Source organism: Anolis sagrei, chromosome 3 (assembly GCF_037176765.1).
Source record: "Anolis sagrei isolate rAnoSag1 chromosome 3, rAnoSag1.mat, whole genome shotgun sequence".
NCBI lineage: Eukaryota > Metazoa > Chordata > Lepidosauria > Squamata > Dactyloidae > Anolis > Anolis sagrei.
This window is the reverse complement of record NC_090023.1, coordinates 244,576,129-244,600,305: the sequence shown is the minus strand read 5'-3', so window position 1 is coordinate 244,600,305 and position 24,177 is coordinate 244,576,129. Positions and strand designations below refer to the sequence as shown.

Here is a 24,177-nt window from a genome sequence, read left to right as displayed (position 1 = left end):
GTTCCACATAATGAAATCAATCACAGTCCTTTACAGAGTATTAGCCAGACATTATTCTAAATCAAATTCATCATTTCTATATATGACATTGTACAGAGATTTTGTGTGAAATTCACACATATGGTCTCCTGTACCTGCGCAGTCAGTTTTGGAATACTCTAGAAGCTCTACAAGATACATTTTGGCGGCAGCCCCATCCACGCTCCGCTCTGTAGTATATAGCCAGTGAGAGGGGCTACAGCTTCTGTTCCTTAGCTGCAAGATAGCAGCCACGGATAACGAGGCAAGATGATTGCTGGGAAGATGGATAGGGATGTGTGAATTTCACAGATGACAACTTGAAGAAACATGATTGCAGGTAAGCAAACCATTCTTCTTTTTTGTGGTCTTTGTGAAATCGCACATATGGGAGACTAGCAAGCAACTGAGCTTGGAGGTGAGGTCATGCCATGCAGGAAAGGGGCACAGCTCTTCCAAAGGCAGCATCCCTCTAAGGCAGTGGTTCTCAACCTGTGGGTCCCCAGTGTTTTTGTCTACAACTCCCAGAAATCCCAGCCAGTTTACCAGCTGTTAGGATTTCTGGGAGTTGAACGCAAAAACATCTGGGGACCCACAGGCTGAGAACCACTGCTCTAAGAGGAGGCATCCCACTTGCAGCAGGGGACATTATGGTGTTCCTCAGAGAAAAGTTGCTGACGTAGTGACAGCTCTAAGTGAGTGACACCTGATGTGATGTGGGAGTTCCTGTTCCATAAACTGAAAGGGAAGGCACATTGTGGCTGTGATTCATTAAGATATGAGATACCAGACGTATAAGCGTATCTTGGCAGTAATTACAGAAGAATTTGGAATATTTTGCATGTACACTTGTCCTGTAGACATGGAAAACTAGAGCTCTCCTCTCATATATTGAGTGGACAGTTTCCTCCTGTCAAATGGTTGGATTCTGGAAAAATTCCAGCAGTGATGTTTTGGTATACGTGGAAAGTATCAGTTCGAAGGGCTACCTTTTGCTTATAGAAACAGATGTAGGGGTTATCCACCCATAAGCCAGATAGTTTACTGACCTGTTGGGCCAGGGTGATTGCAACCCTGGGTTGTTTTGAGGGAAAGGCAGGGAAGTTCCACTGAGACTACTGGCATGAGCTGGATTTTGAATAACCACTATAAACTAGCTGCAGATTCCATGCAGGAGCTGGAAGGCATTGCTTTGATTCAGCCAATGATTGTACCTAATTTCAATGAGGAAGTGGAAGTGGATGATGGGATTTCTGGGCCTGCTGAGCCTGCGAGCCAGCAAGAGATTTTAAGTCCTGAAATTAAGCGTTCAGTGTCTCCTGTAGTTAGTGAAGGCCACATTCCAGAGAGGGGCCTAGATTTCTCTAGGGAAGCGAGTTCAGAAGATGAATTGTCAGGTGGAGAGGCTAATGAGCCAAAAGATAGGAGGCACAGTTTTAGTAAACTCTGAGCTGATTCTCAGGCTCGACAAAGGTCAATGCACTTGCTAGAGTAAAAGCCGCTATCTGCAAAATAGCAAAATAGAAGGTCAGAGAGTAGGATATGTATCCTTGGTTTCGCAATAAAGTGGGATAGCCAGTAGACAGAATTTTTAAAGATGGAACGGGAAGTCCACTATTTGACAGATGTAATGGGAAGACCAGAAACACTGCGATGAGTGTGGAATAGTGGAGAGAGATTTGAGGACTTCAGTAAATTGAGAAACTTCTATTTATAAGCATATCACTACTTCTTTGTTGCAGCAGGCATTTACATACAATTCAAATTAAGAACAAACCTACAGAATCCATCTTGTTCATATCCTGGGGACTGCCTGTATAATGTCTTGTAAGAACCAAAAATAAGACAGCAGGAACCAATAAATGGATGTTATTGCTTTGTGTAATATTGCTCTGAATTGTTATAGCTATTATGGTTCCATCATAAGCAGGTTATTTATAACTGTATATGGCAATCTCCATTCCAACTGCAACTAAATTATTAATTTCCACAACATTTCTGCATTTGGAAATAGGCTTTCTATTTATATAAGGAAAAGGTTCCAAAATTCAGCCTCCTTTTGCTAAGCATACATGTGTTATGTCAGTTGGAAAGCACATTAATTGTGACAAGTAAGGGCTGAAAGACTAAAATCAGAGGTAATTATATGTGTGGTCTGAATTGCCAAGAGCATAAATGGCAAAACACAATTTCAAAGTGGCACGGCATGCAGAGGGGCACAATGTTCTTTGATTTCCTACCCTTCAATTTCCACTATCAAAGTTCAGCAATAAGAAGAGACATGCTTTAGAAACAGGGGTCTTTTTTCCATAGAAAGGAAAGAGAACACATGTGCATATGCCTGAAGTAAGATATTCAGAACAATTCTACACCAGCTACTCAAAAAGACAGAAACAGTGTCACATTCAGCACGAGACATACATTTAATAAGACAGCTGCTCTCAACATTTAGAGAAAGTGATTTACTAACTGACCAAAGCAGTAGCATATCTAAATTAGAAGAGCATGGGGGTTGGGGGTTTGTGATAGTTCTAGTTCTTTGGAAAATTATGTTTTAGCATTTTTAACAATGACTTCACATGTTGGGCAATATATTTTAAACAGATTTTCCAGTAAACCACCTGATCTTGTGAGGGTTTTGGCACTAGTCCCGTGTCAAAACAATTCCATCACATTCCCACAGCAGTTTGTTGTTGTTAATCATTCTGTTTTTTGTGTGAAATGTTACAGTGGATGTTAACACATGCACAAGAACCTGATACCACCTCAGGCAGACTGTGGAAGCACAGCAGATAGCAATGGCAGCAGCATCTTGCCCATGCATCTTTTGCTTGCCTTTTGCAAGTGAGAACACACTGAGTTCGACCAGTCAAGGCCTCATCCGCCCCTTGAGGCATCTTTGGAGATTTCAAATTCTGTGACCCTTCATCTATATGACTTAAAGGGAAGACTGACAGTTGCAATTGTCAGTGACACAGAAAATTCCCTGTGTTAGATTTCATTCAAACCATTTCATAGCATGACCCACAAAAAACAGTCACGAGTTGCTGCTGTATTCAGTTATTTCTGGTGGGCACGGCTGTGCAGAGCAGAATTATGAACTTGGATTCTTAAGACCTAAGCCCAATTCAGTGCTCATGGTTAAAGTTCAAAGGAAGTCATTACGAAAAGGAGAAGACAAATCAAAGAGTCATCAAGAATAATGTACTGAAAACCGTTATACTCTGATCATTTACCTTCCAATGCAGTAACATTCATGGTTTTTAGATGTAAAAAAATCTCCTCTTTTAGTGCAACCCATTGACGGGAGAAGCCAAATATTTTTTCTTTAATACTGTTTATTTCTTCTCTGATAAAGGGAAGGAGGACAAAGGCTTTTTTTATGATAAACATTCGTTCTTCCGATGCCTTTCTGCCAAAAGGGAAGAAAAACTAATTGATCATTGGTTTTCAAAACAAAGTAACATTTGAAACAACTACCATTTCAAAAACTACTGCTACAAATCAAGAAGGGCAGCTAATATAGTTCTCCATGTTGTTTAGTGACATCGTTTATTAATTCCCTGTTGAATTTGTCTGTACTCTGAATATGATTCAAATTTTAACTGGTCACCATAAAGCAACTGCAATTATATTTCCAATATGTCTGTTTATCCCACAGCAATCTTAGGCTATGCATTTATTTTTTTTCCCTTTCAATTTGGGTGGCCGGAGGGTGAGCATCATTGTGTGGGCAAAATGCATATTTCACAAAAGGGTTATTGTTCATATCATTTTTAATATCATTAATCTATCATGATCATGAACATTTGGAATGTCAACAACTCGTAAGTATTGTAATTTATCAGACAACATTTTGATCATGAAAGACATACTTTTAAAGAGTCTCCTCTCATGCAGATGGCAAAACCTTTTCCTACAGAATATTTCTCCAAGGAGATTTAGATTGGTGCACAAATCTGAAAAACAGTGGTATTGGACCTTTCAACAGACACTCCCTCCTTTCCAATTCTAGTAATAAGATCAAGGCAGAAAGGCAGATGGCAATACCACTGTGATCTGTAGGTGCCCATGTAGGAAAATAGAGGAAAGGCATACAAAATACCCGAAAGGCCAAACAAAGAAGCAAAAATGAGAAAGCTACAGAATAAAACTGTACTGAGGACATTGTGCAGCAGCAGCTTGGAGAACTGAGATATCAGGTAACAGAAATAGAAAACAAGGCATGCTGAGATTCTTCACTATTATATGACTCTGTGTGTGCCATATATGCTCATATATAAGTCAACTTCATGTACAAGTCATGAGCAGGTTTGGGGATCAAAATTATGGATTTTGATATGACCTGTAGGTAAGTTTGACGACGTTCTGTGGAGAGAGGAAAGCACCAATGCTGCCTCAAAAGGACAATCTGGCCGCCAGCATCAATTCCCCACCCAGACATTCAAAAAAGCCAAAGCAGCACCACAGAGAGTAGAGGGGTTTGGTGCTTCTTTTAGATTCACCTTGTGCCATTTACTCAGAGAACAGGATGTTTCCTGTTTGGATAAGAGTTAAGATATAGTACTTACATTGACCCATGGATAAGTTGACCCAGTTTTCTTTTTTTTCTTTTTTTTAAACTAAAATTTCTAGACTTATACATGAGTATATACAGTATCTGGCAGCTCCTTCCTCTGAAATATAGCCTACAGCAGCTGATATTCACAATCTTCCACCTAAGTACTAACCAGAGTTGACACTGTTTAGTTTCCAAGATGGGACCTGGAAATGTCTAATATACAGACTGCCTTGAATGACATTTCCCAAGCTAGTGGTTTGTTGAAGTTTAAAACGTATGAGGGCACCAGGTTGGAAATAATGGTCCAGTTGGTTTTACAGGTAGATATTACAGTTTCCTGTTCAAATAAAAAATAATTATTCTACAAATTGCCATATGAGAATGCTTACCGCAACAGCTCTAACTGCCTATGTGAAATTTCCTTCTCTTTCTGAAGACATCGCAACTGCTCATTTAGATGTTGTAGTGCAGCTTGCTTACTTTCAATCTCAAGAGATAAACTTTTTATTCTAAAAAAAATTAAACAAATGGTAACATTAGCAATTGCCTAAAAACAAATAGCCCCAGTGGTTCTCAATCGGGTGTTTTGGCCTACAACTCCCAGAAATCCCAGCCAGTTTACCAGCTGTTAGGATTTCTGGGAGCTGAAGGTCAAAACATCTGGGGACCCACAGGTTGAGAACCACTGCCTTAGACTAATGGTGTTTTCTGCTTAGAGAAGGAAACTTTCCAGCTTGGTGGAACAGCACTACATAAAGACAATGGGGTAAAATTCAATAAGATTCTTCCCTTTGCACAAATTCTTACTAGTTTCTCTCTCTCTCTATTTGCACATCGTCCCTTTCAAATGAACACAGAAGGTCCTAAAAGTAAGACCGCAAGTACCTCCTCACTGCAAAACAAGCTCAAATAACAGGAATACCAGCTGTATATATCTCAGCCATTAGTACTTGCCTTACAACGAAGCCCTTCATTTACTCTGTGTACAGACATGGAATTGTGGGCTCCCTCCCTTTATACTCCAAATACAAAATCTTCTGCTACCATTTATACAGTACTTCAGAGTGAATGTATTCATCTCATGTTTCTTTGGATTCATTCCTATATATTTTATGTCTAAGATTTGTTTTCTAAAATGTCAATGTTTCATCAAAACTAATTTTACAGCTTTTCAAAATAAATCATTAAGAAAGTAAAACAAATTATCATTTCAGTAGTCAATTGCGCAGACAACATTTCATATCTTTAAATGGATACATATAAATATGAAGTCCTAGATACTACTAGCTACCAAAGATTAACCTCTCTTATACTGAAAACAAAAACCCTTTTGCTGCCTTTATAGTGTAATATAAAATAAAACATGTGTAGTTCACGTTTGATCAGTCCACACACTGTCTTGTCAGAGAAAGAAAATATGCCACACAGATGATCAATAAAGAACTAGTAGTTTACTCTTCATAATTCAGAACAACATATATACAATCTTGTGATCAATTGCATCGACTCACATAATGTCCTTTTAGAGAGATTTAAAATAGTCTTTCTTTGCTGGAAGGAGGGCAAGTCTCCTTCCAGCAGCTCATGAAGCAAGAACACACACCTGTTTCTCTGTCTCTCTCTGTTTCTCTGCAAGCACCTGCACTGCCTAGGCCTAAAAATGTAATATTAACCAAAAGTCCCAGGCTCAGCTAGCTCCCTGGTCAATCAGCTTCATGCTTCTTATTTTACAATTCACACACACACAAACACAAACTGATTTCTTACATGCTCCAACAGCCTTTGGAGAAGAGGGCAAGTCACACGCCCAGTATCTGTAGATTTTTTCCTCAAGGAGCCTGAGGGAGATAGGAAATTGTCGGGGAGGGGGTGGGGGGAAGATGCTTGAGAAAAAACTCAGTATGTGCAAGATGTGTGACTAGCCCTCTTTCCTCATTCACTACGTCAATTCTAAAACTGGGAAATAATAATCTCAATAACTGTGGTTGCTTAATCATCTGGCTTTTAGTTATTTAATCAGTTATAGTTAAATACATTCACATTACCCAAAGTGTAAATATTTTTACTGGTTAATAAAGAATGTGTAAAATAAGTTAGTATTAAACAAAACCTACAACTCAGCGGTAGAGGTTCGCTTCCCTCCCACATTGGAAGGAGAATAGTCTAAAAACTAGGGTGTTCTTCACTTCCAGGTCTGACATTAAATGTGTTCTCGCCAATTAAATTGGACTTTCACTGAGTTAAGATTGCACCCATTGTTTTTAATAAAACACTGCAACATAAAACGAAAGAACAAACTGGTACTTTGTACCATTACAAAATCTGAGACCATATTAACATCTTGCATGCTGCAAGAATTGCAGAAATGACAGATGTAAAACTAAAGGTGTTCATCCCAGTATGTATTCACTATCTATCATAGCATAACTGCTATGGAATAGTCAGCTTTGTGTGACAAAGCCCACAGTTCTTATCAATTGCTTTCTGTCTGTCTTCTCCAAAAAGGAATGGCGAAATAGATCACCTCAGCTGAGTCACTTTAAGATTAGGAATTGCTACTTTCTCTAGTCCATCTGGAAAGCAGATACTCTCTGATATTTTTATCCTTTAAATCTCTTAAAAATTGGTAGTGAATTGAGCAAAATCACAAACTTTATGACTTCTTCAACTCAAGTGGAATGCTGAGTTTCCATTGAGTACCTGTGTAACTGACTTATCCCAATTATGTCAGTGTCAATTTACCTCACGAGTCCATGCTTGCAAACTTGACATGAAGTCCTACCTGTATCATCATCAAACAGGAAATTTTATTAGCCAAAACAAGATACATATCTTATTACATAGGGCTTTTCTCACCTCTTATTTTCTGAAGGTTATAACCTCTCATTAGTAACAGTTCTAACAGCAAAGGCCCCACTGAAATTTGAGATGTTTTATTTAATTAATCAATTCAGATGAGAGGAACCAGTCTCCATATGGGCATAACATCGTCTTCCACAGGAGTCTAAATATAGGCTTGAAGTGTAAAACCTTATTCCTTGTTGAGTATTTCATCAAATGAGATCAGATCTTTCACTGGCCATTAACTTAGGTCATCAGAACTTTCTAAGTGGTTGTCCAAAATAGGTTCCATCAAAATTGGATTCCAGCTCTGAAGCAGCTTCAGAAATCTAAATTAACCACAATATATATTACATTATTTGTGATATATTGATATAGATCAGGATTATATACGGTACGCTATCAAAAACAGTGTGGTTCTTGATATTAGATATTGGAAAACTGCACTCCAGTTCTGCTGGTAGCTGGAGGGCTTCCCAGAGGCAACTAGCTGACCACTGTGTGAACCGAATACTGGCTTAGACAGACCTTTACTTTAATCCAACTTGACTCTTGTGTTCTAGCCAACCATGATATGGTCCTTTTCACAGATAGTTCGATTTATTCTCTCCCCAAATGTCATCCCTGCAGTTTTCCCAAATGATGCTAATCTGACATCCCTACCAAGCATGCTTAGTATTCACTGGATTATATATGTGAATGGGGGGGGGGGGGGGGGGATTATAGAATTAAGAAAAACATTTTGTTCTTCTGAAAACCTCCAGTTTACCTTATGGTTCAGGTTTCCTGATTATAAAGGAATAGAAGGAGGTAACCAATATGTCATAGTTTTGGGATTATCCAAAATCATAGCTACATTTATTTATGATTATTTATATAAGACTGGTGCTGCCATTGTCCCTCAGCAGTCCAGTCCAGTGTCTGATCAGGGGTGGAGCATCACTTTAAAATGTCAGTCAGAGATATGGGTGACTATTTATTTATTTATTTATTTATTAAAAACATTTCTATCCCATCCTTCTCACCCCCAAAGAGGGACTCAGGACAGCTACCAGCAGGCACCATTCAGTGCCAAATAATACACAACATAATATACACATTACCTACATTAAAAACAGTTATAAATACATTAAAACAGTACACCATTTCATGTTGTCCTCCAAATCAATCCATAGCCATCAGTTCAACAATCCATTAAAACCATCTTCACTCCTTTGCCGTCAGCTAAAAACAGTCCATTGAAACCATCTATTCTGAGAATGCTTGATCCCATAACCAGGGTTTGAGCTTCTTCTGGAAGGTCATGAGGGAGGAGACAGATCTAATCTCGTTAGGGAGGGAGTTCCACAGCCGAGGGGCCACCACCGAGAAGGTCCTGTCTCTCGTTCCCACCAAACGTGATTGTGATGGGGGCGGGAGCGAGAATAGGGTCTCTCCAGACGATCTTAAGGTTTGTGTGATTTTGAAAATATATCCCTAAGCATTTTTGCATTACAGATCTGGCTGTAGTGAAGATATTATTTTAAGACATCAATAAGTTGATCTTCTTAATTAGCTTCTGTGCACTTACAACCTAATCGCATCATTTTTTTTGCAACTTTATTATTTCTTTTATGAATTTATTGGCACTTCAGGTTGATAGCATTAGATTCTGTTATCAGATTTGAGATGTTTACTGGGATCTGTTTTTTCTAGCCCTGTTTATGGCTCTTCCCTTGTGTACTGCTATGTCCAGGTTAGACGGGCTATTAAAAATGAACGTATTTCTGTTCTCCCCAATTAAAGCTGATATTTGCCATTAAATGCAATGATTCAATCCAGAATGCTATTGTAGGCCAGGGCATAGCTCTGATCTCTTTAATATTGTACCTCTTCTCCAAAGTTCAGGATGGCATTTACACAATTCATTACCCTAATAACCCGGACAATTTAGGCTCAGGCATTATTTGGCTTATGGTTCCTCAACAAAGGACAACACTGTCCCTTGCCAGCTCACTGACTGTTATCTGATCCTAATCCACTGGGCATTATACTATTTATTGCAGGGGGACATATACACAAATCAAGATAGCTTCCTGAGTTCTCATTGAGATGGTGGCTAAAGAGATTATCATGATAAATGTCTGTGCTTCAAAATTTGCTAGTACATTGCTAAAAAAAGTTGTGCTTCTGACTCTGATCTGTTCCAGTGAACAAGAACAAGGTTTTGCTTTTCCCACAGACTGCATGAAATGAGTTAGGGCAGTAAGTATATCCTGTTCAAGAGGTCTGTTAAGTTTTATCTTTGAGTGCTTTATTCTCTTCATGCATTGTGGTTTGACTTTCCACTATCTGCATTTAAAACTGAAAGATGAATTATTGTATAAACTTGTTTCACATGAAAAATATATCAATTTGGCACACCAAATAGCTGTCATGTTTAATATCCTGCACAATGGTATTATGTCAACCAGAAGACATATACCATCTTATTTTACAAAAAGCTATTTCTTCAAAATTGCAAGGAGCACCCTACTGATTGTACTAAGCCCCCCTCGAGGTGAGAAGGGCAGGGTATAAATATAGTAAATAAATAAATGGTAAATAAATACTATGGTTTTGTGGGGCTTATTTAATCATAGTGTGGATATTTTCTCTGTTATCATTCTCACTGGTGAATGATCCCCTCAGTGATATGAGTTGAGCTTCCAAAATGGGTGTTGGCATCATCACTTCAAGATTCATTAGTTTCTTATTTTTTAACACTATAGATTATCACTTGCTACAGATAACTCTGTGCCAAAGTAGTAATAGTTATGGTGCTAGCTATTATTACGACTGGTAATACGAGTGTACCTACACTACAGAATTAATGCAGTTTGACATCACTGATTGCCATGGCTCAATGCAGTAGAATCATGGGGTTTGTAGTTTTACAATTTATTTACAACATTTATTTTCCACCCTTCTTACTCCAAAGGGGACTCAGGATGAATCACAGAACACATACACAGCGAACATTCAATATCATTAGACATACAGGACAGACAGACAGATAGAGGTATGTGTCTTGGCATTTTTCCAACTTCGGCGTCCTGGAGGTTATGCTTAGTTCCAACCACAAGGAGGTACTGTAGCTCCATTCTCTATAACGACAAGCCTTTTTCATCACATACTTTTCTTCTGTTCTTTGATTGCCACTTTTTAATGGTGTCTTAAAATACCTCCCCACTTAAGCGGTGCCTAATTTCTCTACTCACAGGTGCAGCTGTTTTCAAACTCCTTCGATGGACAGTAAGCTGGGCTGAAGGTAAGGTGCTCACCCCGACCCGGGCTTGAACTCCCAACCTTCCAGTTGGGAAAGATCTATTGCTGCTGGTGATTAACCAGCTTTGCTAAGGCCCAGTCTTTTAGCTTTCTCTGACAAACAATGTTGGGAACTCATCAAATGAAAACTCCTATGGCATTAAGCCATGGTGCCAAATTGTATTGATTCTATCTTGTAGAGGCACATTACATGAGACTTCTTAATACAGATTCTTTAGAATACAACTATAACATGACATCTCTATGCTTGAAAGAGATCTGATAAAGAGAAGGAAAAATCTCTAAAAGAGCTTTGCACTTTCTGTATTTTTATGTAACCTTTTAATGTGCTTAACATCTACAGTTATTTATATTTTGGGGTGTTGTGTGGTTTCCGGGCTGTATGGCTATGTTCCAGCAGCATTTTCCCGTCATTTCATCTGCATCTTCAGAGCTGAAGATGCTAGCCACAGATGCAGGTGAAACATCAGGAGAAAATGTGTCTAGAACACGGCCAATTGGCTATTCAGCCTGGAAACCACACAATATCTCAGTGATTCCAGCCGTGAAAACCTTCAACAATACATTTATATTCTGTATTACAGATTACATCTATAATGTTTCTGTTCAAGCCATCCTATGAATTTTCTTAGATCCTGTATATGTTGCCCTTGATTTTGTGTAGTGGTCATTTAAAACAAGGCACATAAGTTAAATCAGCATAATAGTTGTTTATGGTTGTAATTAGCAGTAGGTTTTATCTTATCGGAGTGCACTCATATTAGAAAGTGATTGCACCCATTCTCAGTCTAAGGTATCTTTATGGAAGCATGTGATTGCAGGAGATAAATATAGAGATATACACTAAATGACAAAACAATGAACAACTCTCCTCATTTTTGGTGTGTATTTTTGTTGGGAGGGTTACAAAGTTTTACATTTTGATTGGGAATTCAAGAATCAGATGGGTGCTTTGAGATCATAAAGTCCAATAATTTACAAATTGCAAATAAGATAGTTGTGTCATTTGGAGCAAAAACAGAAAAATTTGGGTATTCTAAAGGCTAACCTGTTTTAATAAAATAGATCCATATTCATATCTTTCTTTTGGCAAGGTAAAAGTTCGTATAGCTGATAAACTCACATGAAGACTAGCTCACAAAGGCTTATATCTCAGTAAAAAACTCTCATCCACAAATGTTTATGCCTCACTAAATATTGATAAACATGCTCCTGAACAAGAAACCTGAATAACTGTATGCTAACCAGCACTATGTTATATTAACTCAAGAATGGAGTAGTCCTCCTTACTTTAGCTAGCTGAAATAGTTAGACTATATAATTTTTTTTAATCATCCTACTTTATTATTTCACAAATACACACTTTCACAACAGACAGAACAATCTCTTTCAACCAAACAATATCATCAGCTCAAATAATGTAGATTGTAGAATCTTGTGTTCTTCTTAAAAACAGCCTCAACATCCTGTAAGCCATTCAAATCAGTGGAAGCCAAACTGACATTTAATATCGAGTATACAATGGGCATGTAAACAGGGAAAATAAATATTATTCTCAATCTAGACCCTATAAAATAACATTTTTATACTTACTAGTTTACCAAGAGTACTGTTAGCATCACACTTAGATGTCTATAGCTAATAAGAGAATGACAACAACATAAAGAATGACAGTAACTTCAAGCTCTTTTTTCTTTCCTAAGATGACTCCTGACATATAAATTTACTGGGAATCAATAACAGCTGCACCAAATTCATGATTAAGAGCAATTTCCCCATGCTATACTCAGAATGGGAAAGTCATAATTTCACAATCCTCTGCACACAAAGACAATCATTAAGGTACTTAAACTACTAGTATTTCGATTTCACTCCCACTACAGTGGATTTTAAAATCACTTTCCATCCCAACATACCACATGCAAATGCTGTCTCGAACAACACAAATGAAGCAGCAAAAACTGGCCTTTGAAAAAGATTTCAAACTGTGGCTTAATTAATATGAAATCACCTAGAAAATACCGGTATATCTAATGCAAGCTGAGTTTGGCAAGACAGTCAGAATTTGCTTTCTCCTGTAATGCATTAATGAGTGTGTTACTATGGATGAATAATGTCTTCTCACCTTTCTGTTTTTGATTTGCTAGCTGCTGTGCACTGCTCAAAGTCTTGACTTAGGCACTGTAGTTTTTCTTGAAGTATTTTCTCCCGTTCAACACTTCCTTCATAAAATTTCACTTTCTCTTCCATCACTTTTAATTTTTCTTCAAGGAGCTTAAACTCATGAAGGATTAAATAACTGACTCCACAGTATTTACACACTGTCTGATCCCGGGACATCTAAAACAAAAACAAGAGTACAAAGTATGATGAGCATTGCTTATATTGTAAGCAATATGTATACTGAACACACAGGAACACAAAAAACCGCTTTATATTAAATTAGATTTCTTCAGCCATTTAATGCAGCACTGTCCACTTTAACAGGCTGTAACTCAAGAGCAAATGGGGGGGGGGGGGTATCCAGTCCTCTAGATATTGCTGCACTCTGATGTCGGAAGGGCCAGATTTTCTATTCCTGCTCTAGGGTCTTAGACAAAAGTCTTTCCACACTCTGAGTGGAGATGAATGCAAAGAATATGGTCTGTCACTGAACTAAAGTCTGTTTCAAATGCTTACAATGGCCTCAAAGAAAAGTCCAATTTAAAAAAACAACAAAGAAATCATCAATATTTGTTTTATCAGCAATAGCATATTACTGTAGTAGTCAATCTGATAAGAAAAAAGAATGATTGCAGTCAAAGATAGAAGCTTGCTACTAATGAGCAAGAAGAAAATTCTGATGTTTCTGTACATGGAAATCTCTTTCACGTGATAGATTCGTTTTTCCGTTTCTACTTGTAACAACTCACAGCTTTTCTTCTTTCTTTTTTTTTTTCATATCAGGAGCGACTTGAGAAACTGCAAATTGCTTCTGGTGTGCGAGAATTGGCCATCCGCATGAACATTGCCGAGGAGGCGCCCAGATGTTTTATCCTGTGGGAGGCTTCTCTGATGTCCCCACATGAGAAACTGGAGCTGAAAGATGGCAGCACACCCCACTCCCTGGATTCAAATCGCCAACCTTTAGGTCAGCAGTTCTGTTGGCACAAGGGTTTAATCCATTGTGCCACCAGGGGCTTACTGATAGCAATGAACAAAATGCAGTGGAGCGGAAACATAGTAACCATTTCTACAGTGTTGCACTGTCCAGAGTTGCAATGTTTTAATCTACCAGCTTCACCTCTTGTTGATGGTTAGTGACTAACATTAGCAGGGCATCAAGGCAGAATGGGGTCACTCTTGCTACTAGGGAAGGACAACTATTCAAGTTTGGTCAAAAACTACTGAAAGCTATGAAAGGCAATCTATCAATTTTTCACATACCACTTTTTTCTGTGTCAGGAGCAACTTGAGAAACTGCAAGTAACTTCCGGTGTGAAGTTATTAAGTTACCGCATAACTTAGTAAGAGAGGAAGCACTTCCCTTTAAAATTCAAACCTTATTTTATTTAGAAATTCAGTGTTACATCTTTCAAATACAACATGTACTTCAAATAAAGTCTTGTAACAGTTGCTTGTCAAAGCCACATTTGTGGTCCACCAAAACCATGAGTAGGTAGTGTTTCAGTGTGATGTGCTGCACATGGCATTTCTGAGTCACACAGATACTATGAAATTTGGATGGTGTGAGATTATTAATCATTTTAAACCGGATGTATCTCAGCACATAATTACATGTTTGGATTATACCTGAGTTCCTTATAAAAGGAGGTCAGCTATATGAGCTCTACCATTTCTTCTTCTTTTTTAGTTTTCATAATTGCCTATCAACAGATCGCAACAGGTTTGAGTTCTAAGCATGTTTGGCATCAGAAATGCTGAAAAAAATTACTTAAGCACACTGTATTTGTTCAGCTATATCAGTGACTCAAAGTTTTAACATGAAAACTATCAGGAGGAAACAAGGCTCAGTTGACAAAACATTCTTTGTGCATGTTTCCATCTGCATACCTCTCCTTAATCATAAAGTTTGTGATATCCTCTTGCCTCCTACACAAAAACTCACTACTGTGACGATGCCACTTTCCTTTTAGAGGTTGCAGTTGTGTGCCTTCCATTTGTTTTTTGCCCAAGGTCACCTAATGGGTTTCCATGGCTAAGCAGGAAATCGAACCATGTTTTCAAGTCACAGCCCAACCCTTAAATCACTAGACCACATTGGCCACACAGGAAAGAATATGAGATAGTTATAAACAGGGATCTAAATTCTATTGATAGTTTCTGTTAAAGCAGACTCAATGAATCAACTGCTAAACAATAAATTAAGACTTCCTAAATGGATCTACTCTAGTTGAGACTATGACCAGGATTCAGATCACATCGTTTAATATTTCCTACACATGAAAATCTAGTTACATGCACAAACAAAACATGTCAGAGTAAGTTGTATTTCAGCCTCACAAGAATGTCATGTGTCTAAGCCTTAGAATGTAGAAGATCACAGCATGCTGTGAAGATGCATGCAACAAATTACATTGTTGACACTATGAAGATAAATGTCTAGATGAGAATAATTGCCTGGATATTTCAAGTATGTCACCTTCAGTTCCACAGCAGGTGGGACAAGGAAGTATAAAAGAAAATAACATGGATAAAATATCAATTTACAGAACACTCTTGAAAGAAATATAATAGCTAGAGTGCTACATGAAACCAAAACTCCATTTTGTTCAAAGATGGACAACTTTGGCCATCCAACTGTTTTTGGACTGCAATGTCCACAGTCTTTCACCATCAACATTGCTATCTAAAACTGATGGGAATTGTAAGCCAAGGCTATCTAGGGTTACCTATCCCTGAATTACTTTACCTATCTATCCATCCATGATCTATCTATCTATCTATCTATCTATCTATCTATCTATTTATTTTCAACAAAATTAAGCAAATGGTTTTGGGAGCTTATAATCAAGATACCATGATGAATTTATCACTTGCTTTTTCTCACTATCAACCTAATGCACACAAATTTGGAATTTGGAAGTAATATCATACGAATATTAGAATAATGTATTGCAGCCAGGAATCAAGGACCCTTGGGTAGAGGGGATACATACAATATTATGGAGAGGTATTTATTTATCGTATCAGAAGTGAACCAAGGGTACAGTTGTAATGTATTTCAAAAACACAAAGTTTAAAAACTTGGCATTATAGTAAATGTCCTTTGACCAATAGAGGTGTGGAGAGGTCAGAGGTGTAAGACATGTAAGAGAAATAAGAGTGAGGGCAACACAACAGAGAAGAAGTAACAGCAAAGAGTGATGTGAGCTAAAAGAACATGTCTACAATCGAAGCTGAGCGGATATGCCATAATAAATTAGTGAAGGACTCCTCTAAGTTTACCAGATGTCACCAGGGGGCAAATGGCAATCTGTGCCCAGACTAAGTCACCACAGAGCATGTTAAGGCATTTTAAGATTTATTAAACTGATTGCACAGCATGAATTCTTCCCCCAAAACGTACTGAGGGAAAATTCATCATCAAATTACCAAACATATGTATCAAAGAAAGTGTATCATAAATAATGTGTCTCGCTTCAATAAATGAAGACAACTTTCAACTATTGTATAAGTATTTTAATATTTTATTTTGGTTAAGGCTTGAAAAGATTAGGGATGTTTCAAATTCAGAGAGAGTAAAAAAATGGGGACAGAATGATGGATATCAGATACGAAAGCTCCTTGTGAAGGGGAAAAGATTGTTTGAATGTCAGCAAATGGGGAGAAGAAAGAAAAATGTAGTCAAGTTCTTTTGCAAGAGTCCAAACAATGAGCATTAATAGATTTAATTAAGAGACAAGCCATAACCAGATTATGGATTCCAATGACATACCTCAATGTTATGCATTTTAAAACATTCTTTCATAAAACAACATGCCTGGGACCTGGTTCCAGGATTGCTACACCAGCCTTTAGTTATCCTAATTCTTCCTTTTTGCCTCATGAAGGCTGATCATAGTTACAGTGGCTCTGAAGGAAATGAAAAATTAATTCTATTTTTCCTGGCAGTTACAACCTGTGCTTAGAAATATGAAACTGTTATTCAGAATAAATACCATAAGGATCCAAAGTACTAAAATTACTTATTGAAAGGGGACAAACCGAGCTGTAATGTGAAGGGAAAGGGAGGGACTGTTATCCTGAAAAGAACATTGTGATTTCTTGCAGCACTATTGCTTCTGTCTCTCAAAACAAACATTCCACTTTACGTCTCCACTTTGGGCAGAAATGATGGGTTTAGGCTCTATCTGGAAATGTAGCAAAATCTTTGATTTTTCCATAATTCCTATAATTAACAGAAAGCATTACGTGTTGCCAGTAAAACACATTCCCTTTAAATCAAGAATGTAAAATACTTCCTTAATAATTTGTTCTTCATGAAAATGATTGATTCCCCTGTCTACCACTAAACTCAAGCAAAGGGTGGGATAAATATATCATCATGAATCAATTGATTTCCTTCTGCACGTAGCAAATGTATTCCTTTAACTAAAACTAAGAAAGCTAAGTATGCTAAATATATATTTTAGATATAGGCTATGTGACAGATCACCTGTTATCTGAAATTCTGTATCATACACTCTCATACTTTTTATTCTGGAAGAATTGAAATAATTTTCAAATCTCAGGGAACCATTGCAAAGAATGATTATATTTATAGCTCCAACCAAGTTTGAATAGTTTCAATATACCTTACTGAAATCTGGTGGCACAGTGGGTTAAACCACTGAGCTACTGAACTTGCTAACCAAAAAGTTGCAGGTTCGAAATTGGGGAGTGGCATGAGCTCCCACTGTTAGCCCCAGGGTCTGCCCACCTATCTGTTCGAAAACATGCAAACGTGAGTAGATCAATAGCTACCGTTCCGGCGGGAAGGGAACAGTGCTCCATGCAGTCATGCCAGTCATGTGACCTTGGAGGTATCTATACCTTAGAAATGGAGATGAGCACCAACCCTCAGAGTGGGACACGACTGGACTTAATGTCATGGGAAAACCTTTACCTTTACCTATGTATTTGTGTATAGACATTTTAGACCCCCCCCCCCCAAATTGGATTGACACATCCATAGGTCAACACCTTCTGGGTCACCCCTTCTCCCTGAGTAGCGTGGTGAAAGGCAACAGTCATCCAGAGGACCTTTTCATTGGCTGCCACAAGACTGTGGAACCTGTGGGAAGAGATCCAACAGCTAGATCAGCTGTTGCAATTTAAGACACAAGTGAAGACCTATCTCTTCCGGCAGACCTATCCAGTCAGTTTTAATGACGAATTTTAAAATTGTATCTTATGTCTAATCTCTGTTTTGTGGATTATAATATGTATTTTGTAGAAATATGTTTTAATATGTGTATATTAAAGACTGTTTTTAGGTGGGTATGTGAATGTGTGTTTTAGCAATGTTGTAGCCCACCTTGAGCTGTGAGGAGAGCAGGCAAGAAATAAAAAATATTATTACTATTATTATTATTATTATTATTATTGTTATTGTTAACCTGTGATTTAAAGATATAATTTTAGAATATATTGAGTGCATACATATGGGAAACATGTAAATATCAGCAGTATCAAACAAGAGAGAAAAATGGAAGAGAAATGAAATAGAAGAACTGGCTGAGATATGATAATGAACAGAAGGGAAATCAAAACAGTAAAGCATCATGTCAACATTTAACAAGCCATAACATTTCCCTCCAGTAGCATACCTTCCGTATTTCTTCAGGCAATGGATGCATTGGAATATGTCTATCCATGACCATCAATAGTTATCGAATCGTCACAAAAACCTGTTAAGATATTATAGACAGATAAAATGAGCTTACTTTGCCAAGTCTTTGGTTTTAGTTTGCAAAATCAAAGGAAATAAGTTATCATTCTAATGATGCAATGTAGTAACTATATCCAGATGGGTAAAACCATTCAGCTGTAAAATGAGCTGTTTGCACAGAAAGGCCTCCGCCTCTGCACTCACACTGACAAGCACCTGTTATATGGACGGGGGACATGTAACTGACTTCTCCCTAAGAGGAACTGATTCGACAAGTCTTAAATGTTCACAACACTGACCTAAACAATTTGAATCCACTGAAAACACTATTCAGAAGCTTCTAGAGACAATGGGCTTAGCTGACAGGCATGTTAAGCAAATTAAAGAAAAATAAACTGTCACTCCAGAAGCCTCTGCACTCTGCTGAATGCATCACTTCACCCAGTTTAAAATGAACTTTCCTGAAATGATTGCAGCCTAAAACAGCTGTGCCATAATTGCTACCTTACAACTGAACTATTGTTATCCATAATGTCATACAATAGAATATCTAAAACAAAAACACAGTTAAATTCACTCTCCTATTAAATTAAATTTAGTGTAATGGAAGTCTCATCTCAGCCTTTATCACCCTCACCTTTTCAGATACTTATTTTCTCTTGGCTCAATCTCTGATAATTGGAAGTTTTCAAAAAAAAAAAAAGATTATCTGGTATACAATTGTCCATTTGTGCCTATAATGGTCACATTTTAATCTCATTCCTTTCCTTTTTCTTTAGAAACACTCACAAAGGTCATTTGGTTAAGAGGCTTTTAAAAATAATTTAATAGGAATTGAGTGCAGCCTTTTTATAATGCAGTGTCATTCGGAGGTTGTGTATTACAGTTACAACTACTATTGGCATGGCTGGTAGACTTGTGCATGGATTCAGAGTGATCAGTTCCATTCATCCAAACCATTCATCCGGCTTGGATGAATGGCTGTAACAAAAAGGGCTCCAAAGTCACGTATTTTGGTCGGTTAAGGGACTACTCCTATTCAGCACCACATGGCACGGAGAGGCTGCCTGCCGCTCACACGGGACTTCCCTTTGAGTCCTGTCTGTTGGGCTGATCAGAATAGAAGAACACTGTGGCATGTCTTACACAAGCTGTGTCTAAGGAAAGGGTCCCAGGAAGGATGCTTCCTTAACCCGTTCTTCAAACCCAGACTCCCTTGAAAGGAAGATAGGAAAGAGTCCCAAGAACAGAAAGGGGAGCGTCATAAGTTCCCCATTCTTGCCGATGGGCTGGATCTTCCTGGATTTTTCGGCTGTGGACCAGAAACAGCTATTCGACAACCTCCCTGTTTTTGGGAGGTACACAAAAACAGATCCATGGGTCTCCCGAGATTCAGCCAGCAAAAAAGAATTGAGGTTCAGCTGAAATGCACAAGCCTAATGGCTGGGGACCTTTTTTTGTGCGCAGATATTACACTAAAGAATAACCTAATGATACATTCATTTCCAGTAAATCCCAGGTATTTTCTGTCTGTAAAAAAAATCACTGGATCTAAGAAATTGGGACATTGTATAGAATTGTTCAGTTGACAAAGTCCTAGAATACCTGCCCTGTACCTCTGTGTGGATTCTGCAACAAAATACAGGAACTAAACTGTTCCGGTCTAGTGCATATTTGTGACAAGAAAAACTGAAGGGAGAAAGAAAATTCCTAGTTCATTTACTATCTTCTCTCTTCATACTGTGTAACAGGTGAATCTTTGTTCATTGTTTACAGTTAAAGGAGAATAATCCCTTGTCATCAAGATAAAGCCAGTGGAACACAAGAAATTGCCTCTTGTTGGGGTTGTAAGACCATTAATGTGCACAGCTTTTATCTCTTCGCAATAAATACAGTCACCCATTTCCAGTTCACCGAAACTTCCTTCATCTGTGAGTCAGTGCAGCTCACGCAATCCATTGTTTCAAATTCAAGTGAACAGACCTTCCTTCCTTGACCATACACTTATATGCACATATATAATGGGTAAATTCAACAATCACTGAGAAAGCTGACAAGCAGTTTCCACTATTGCAACAGCTCAAGTCAGTACATTTGCAGGAACTGGTAGCCTGTCATGCACACAGCTGCACATTCTGCACGTATTTTGACATTTGTCCTATGATCAGCATGGATACAACTCTTTCCATTTTACTGAGACTCAGCTCTGGGTACACCAGGAAATAAAGTCGACTGCTCACTGGGGGGAAGGATACTAAAGGCACAAATAAAGTACTTTGGCCACATAATGAGAAGACAGGATACCTTGAAGAAGATAATGATGCTAGGGAAAATGGAAGGAAAAAGGCAGAGGAGCCGACCAAGGGCAAAATGGATGCATTTTATCCTTGAAGCAACTGACTCAACCTTGAAGGAGCTGGGGGTGGCCACGGTCGACAGTAAGCCCTGGTGTGGGCTGGTTCATGAGGTCATAAAGAGTTGGAAGCAACTGAACGAATAAACAACAAGTCTTCATGTTTTTCTGCAAGCATTATAGTGTCAGCTGCATGTCTGAAAATCGTATCAGATCTAATTCCTCTAATCTAGGTTTCCATATGATATGTTCTGCACCAGGGCCACAATCGCATGGTGAATTAAACCTCCAAGCTGCAGAACTTACTGACCGGAAAGTCGGTGGTTCGAATTCGTGGGATGGGGTGAGCTCCCTTTTTTAGCCCCAGCTTCTGCCAACCTAGCAGTCAAAAACATGCAAATGTGAGTAGATCAATAGATACTGATTTGGCGGAAAGGTAATTGCGCTCCATGCAGTTATGACCTAGGAGGTGTGAATTCTACAGGTGAGGGGCCACCACCAAGAAGGTCCTGCTCCTCGTCCCCACCAACCTCACTTGTGATAGAGGTGGGGCCGAGAGCAGGGCCTCACCAGAAGATCTTAAACTCCGAGGCGGGACATAGAGGGAGATGCGTTTGGACAGAGATGCTGGGCCGGAACCGTTTTTGGAGGTCAAAACCAGGCTTAAAGAGCTGGGGATGTCTAGCCTGCTGAAGAGAAGGCTGAGAGGAGAAATGTATAAATATGTGAGAGGAAGTCATAGGGAGGAGGGAGCAAGCTTGTTTTCTGCTGCCTTGGAGACTAGGACGTAGAACAACGACTTCAAACTACAAGAAAGGAGATTCCATCTGAACATTAGAAAGAACTTCCTGACTGTGAGAGCTGTTCAGCAGCGGAACTCTCTGCCCCAGAGTGTGGTGGAGGTTCCTTCTTTGGAAGCTGTTGAACAGAGGCTGGATGGCCATCTGTCGGGGGTGCTTTGAATTCTATTTTCCTGCTTGTTGGCAGGGGGTTGGACTGGATGGCCCAGGAGGTCTCTCCCAACTCTATGATTCTGTAAGAACTTCCTGACTGTGAGAGCTGTTCAGCCGTGGAACTCTCTGCCCCGGAGTGTGGTAGAAGCTCCTTCTTTGGAAACTGTTGAACAGAGCTGGATGGCCATCTGTCGGGGGTGCTTTGAATGCAATTTTCCTGCTTCTTGGCAGGGGGTTGGACTGGATGGCCCATGGGGTCTTCCCCAACTCTATGATTCTATGATGCCCTTGGTCGGCCCCTCTTCCTTTTTCCTTCCATTTTCCCCAGCATAATTGTCTTCTCTAAGCTTTCCTGTCTTCTCAATAATTGTCTTCTCTAAGCTTTCCTATCTTCTCAATAATACTATGTTGTTGTTGTAGTTCATTCGTTCAGTCATCTCCGACTCCTCGTGACCTCATGGACCAGCCCACGCCAGAGCTCCCTGTCGGCTGTCACCACCCCCAGCTCCTTCAAGGTCAGTCCAGACACTTCAAGGATGCCATCCATCCATCTTGCCCTTGGTCGGCCCCTCTTCCTTTTACCTTCCACTTTCCCCAGCATAATTGTCTTCTCTAGGCTTTGCTGTCTCCTCATGATGTGGCCAAAGTACTTCAACTTTGTCTCTAGTATCCTTCCCTCCAGTGAGCAGCCGGGCTTTATTTCCTGGAGGATGGACTGGTTGGCTCTTCTCGCAGTCCAAGGCACTCTCAGAACTTTCCTCCAACACCACAGCTCAAAAGCATCTATCTTCCTTCGCTCAGCCTTCCCTAAGGTCCAGCTCTCACATCCGTAGGTTACTACAGGGAATACCATGGCTTTGACTGCCTTTGTTGCCAGTGTGATGTCTCTACTCTTTACTATTTTATCGAGACTGGACATTGCTCTCCTCCCAAGAAGGAAGCGTCCTCTGATTTCCTGGCCACAGTCTGCATCTGCAGTAATCTTTGCACCTAGAAATACAAAGTCTGTCACGGCCTCCACATTTTCTCCCTCTATTTTCCCTCTATTATCCTTAGTTGCCCAATTATTATTATCCTTAGTTGCCCAATCCATGGCTATTGGCTACTTTGGGCCGGCTTCAATCGTATTGATGGCCTAAAATCAAATTTGATGTCTGGAAGTGAGGAGGAGATGAGGAGCCTTCTAACCAAGATGAAAGAAAAAAGTGCAAAAGCTGAGTTACAGTTAAACATAAAAAAAAAACCAAGATTCTTGCAACCAGACTGATTGACAACTGGCAAATAGAGGGAGAAAACATGGAGGCAGAGACAGACTTTGTATTTCTAGGTGCAAAGATTACTGCAGATACAAACTGTGGCCAAGAAATCAGAATACGCTTCTCTAAGCTTTCCTGTCTTCTCAATAATTGCCTTCTCTAAGCTTTCCTGTCTTCTCAATAATGCCATGTACTGGCACTATAAACACAACTGTTGCTTCTGTAACTTCCCCAAGCTTTGAGCCAGGGCTGCTGTAGCAACACAATACACAGTGAAAGGCCACAAGCAGCCCCTTCCTCTTTGGTTCCCGAGGTTTCCAGCTTATATGGAGAAGCTAAAGGCCACCTTATATTACTAAAGAGCTGGGGAAAGGGGCCTTCCTTTTGCGGCCTCGTTGAAGGAAGAGCTGAGCACTCACCCGCAGAGAAGACCAGCCAGGCCAGGAAACACGCCTCCGAGAGGCGCGCGGCTTCCCCGTTGCCCCGGCAACCGGCCCAGGACTCGGAAGGCGGGCCCACAGTCAGGGCGGAAGAAGCCTCCATGGCTGAGTAATCCCTTCTGCGCATGCCTCACCCGCCTAGCTTCCGGAAGAAGTGAGTTCATAGAATCATAGAATCAAAGAGTTGGAAGAGACCTCATGGGCCATCCAGTCCAACCCCATTCGGCCAAGAAGCAGGAATATTGCATTCAAATCACCCCCGACAGATGGCCATCCAGCCTCTGTTGAAAAGCTTCCAAAGAAGGAGCCTCCACCACACTCCGGGGCAGAGAGTTCCACTGCTGAACGGCTCTCACAGTCAGGAAGTTCTTCCTCGTGTTCAGATGGAATCTCCTCTCTTGTAGTTTGAAGCCATTGTTCCGCGTCCTAGTCTCCAGAGAAGCAGAAAACAAGCTTGCTCCCTCCTCCCTGTGGCTTCCTCTCACATATTTATACATGGCTATCATATCTCCTCTCATCCTTCTCTTCTTCAGGCTAAACATACCCAGCTCCTTAAGCCGCTCCTCCTAGGGTTTG

At 39.5% G+C, this 24,177-nt stretch overlaps 1 protein-coding gene across 3 annotated transcripts in view; it reads right to left on the bottom strand.

The window, feature by feature from the left end:
* Window positions 1-23,692, bottom strand: part of LEKR1 (leucine, glutamate and lysine rich 1) — an 81,422-nt gene extending 57,730 nt beyond the window's left edge. For all 3 annotated transcript variants that reach the window (XM_060767645.2, XM_067466011.1, XM_067466012.1), the window contains exons 1-5: window positions 23,581-23,692; window positions 18,538-18,618; window positions 12,852-13,066; window positions 4,969-5,088; window positions 3,255-3,430 (exon numbers count right to left, since the gene is read on the bottom strand). In XM_060767645.2, coding sequence (XP_060623628.2) covers window positions 3,255-3,430; window positions 4,969-5,088; window positions 12,852-13,066; window positions 18,538-18,591 — 565 coding nt within the window. In that variant the 5' untranslated portion in view covers window positions 18,592-18,618; window positions 23,581-23,692. The remainder of the gene's footprint in view (window positions 1-3,254; window positions 3,431-4,968; window positions 5,089-12,851; window positions 13,067-18,537; window positions 18,619-23,580) is intronic.
* Window positions 23,693-24,177: the final 485 nt, after the last annotated feature.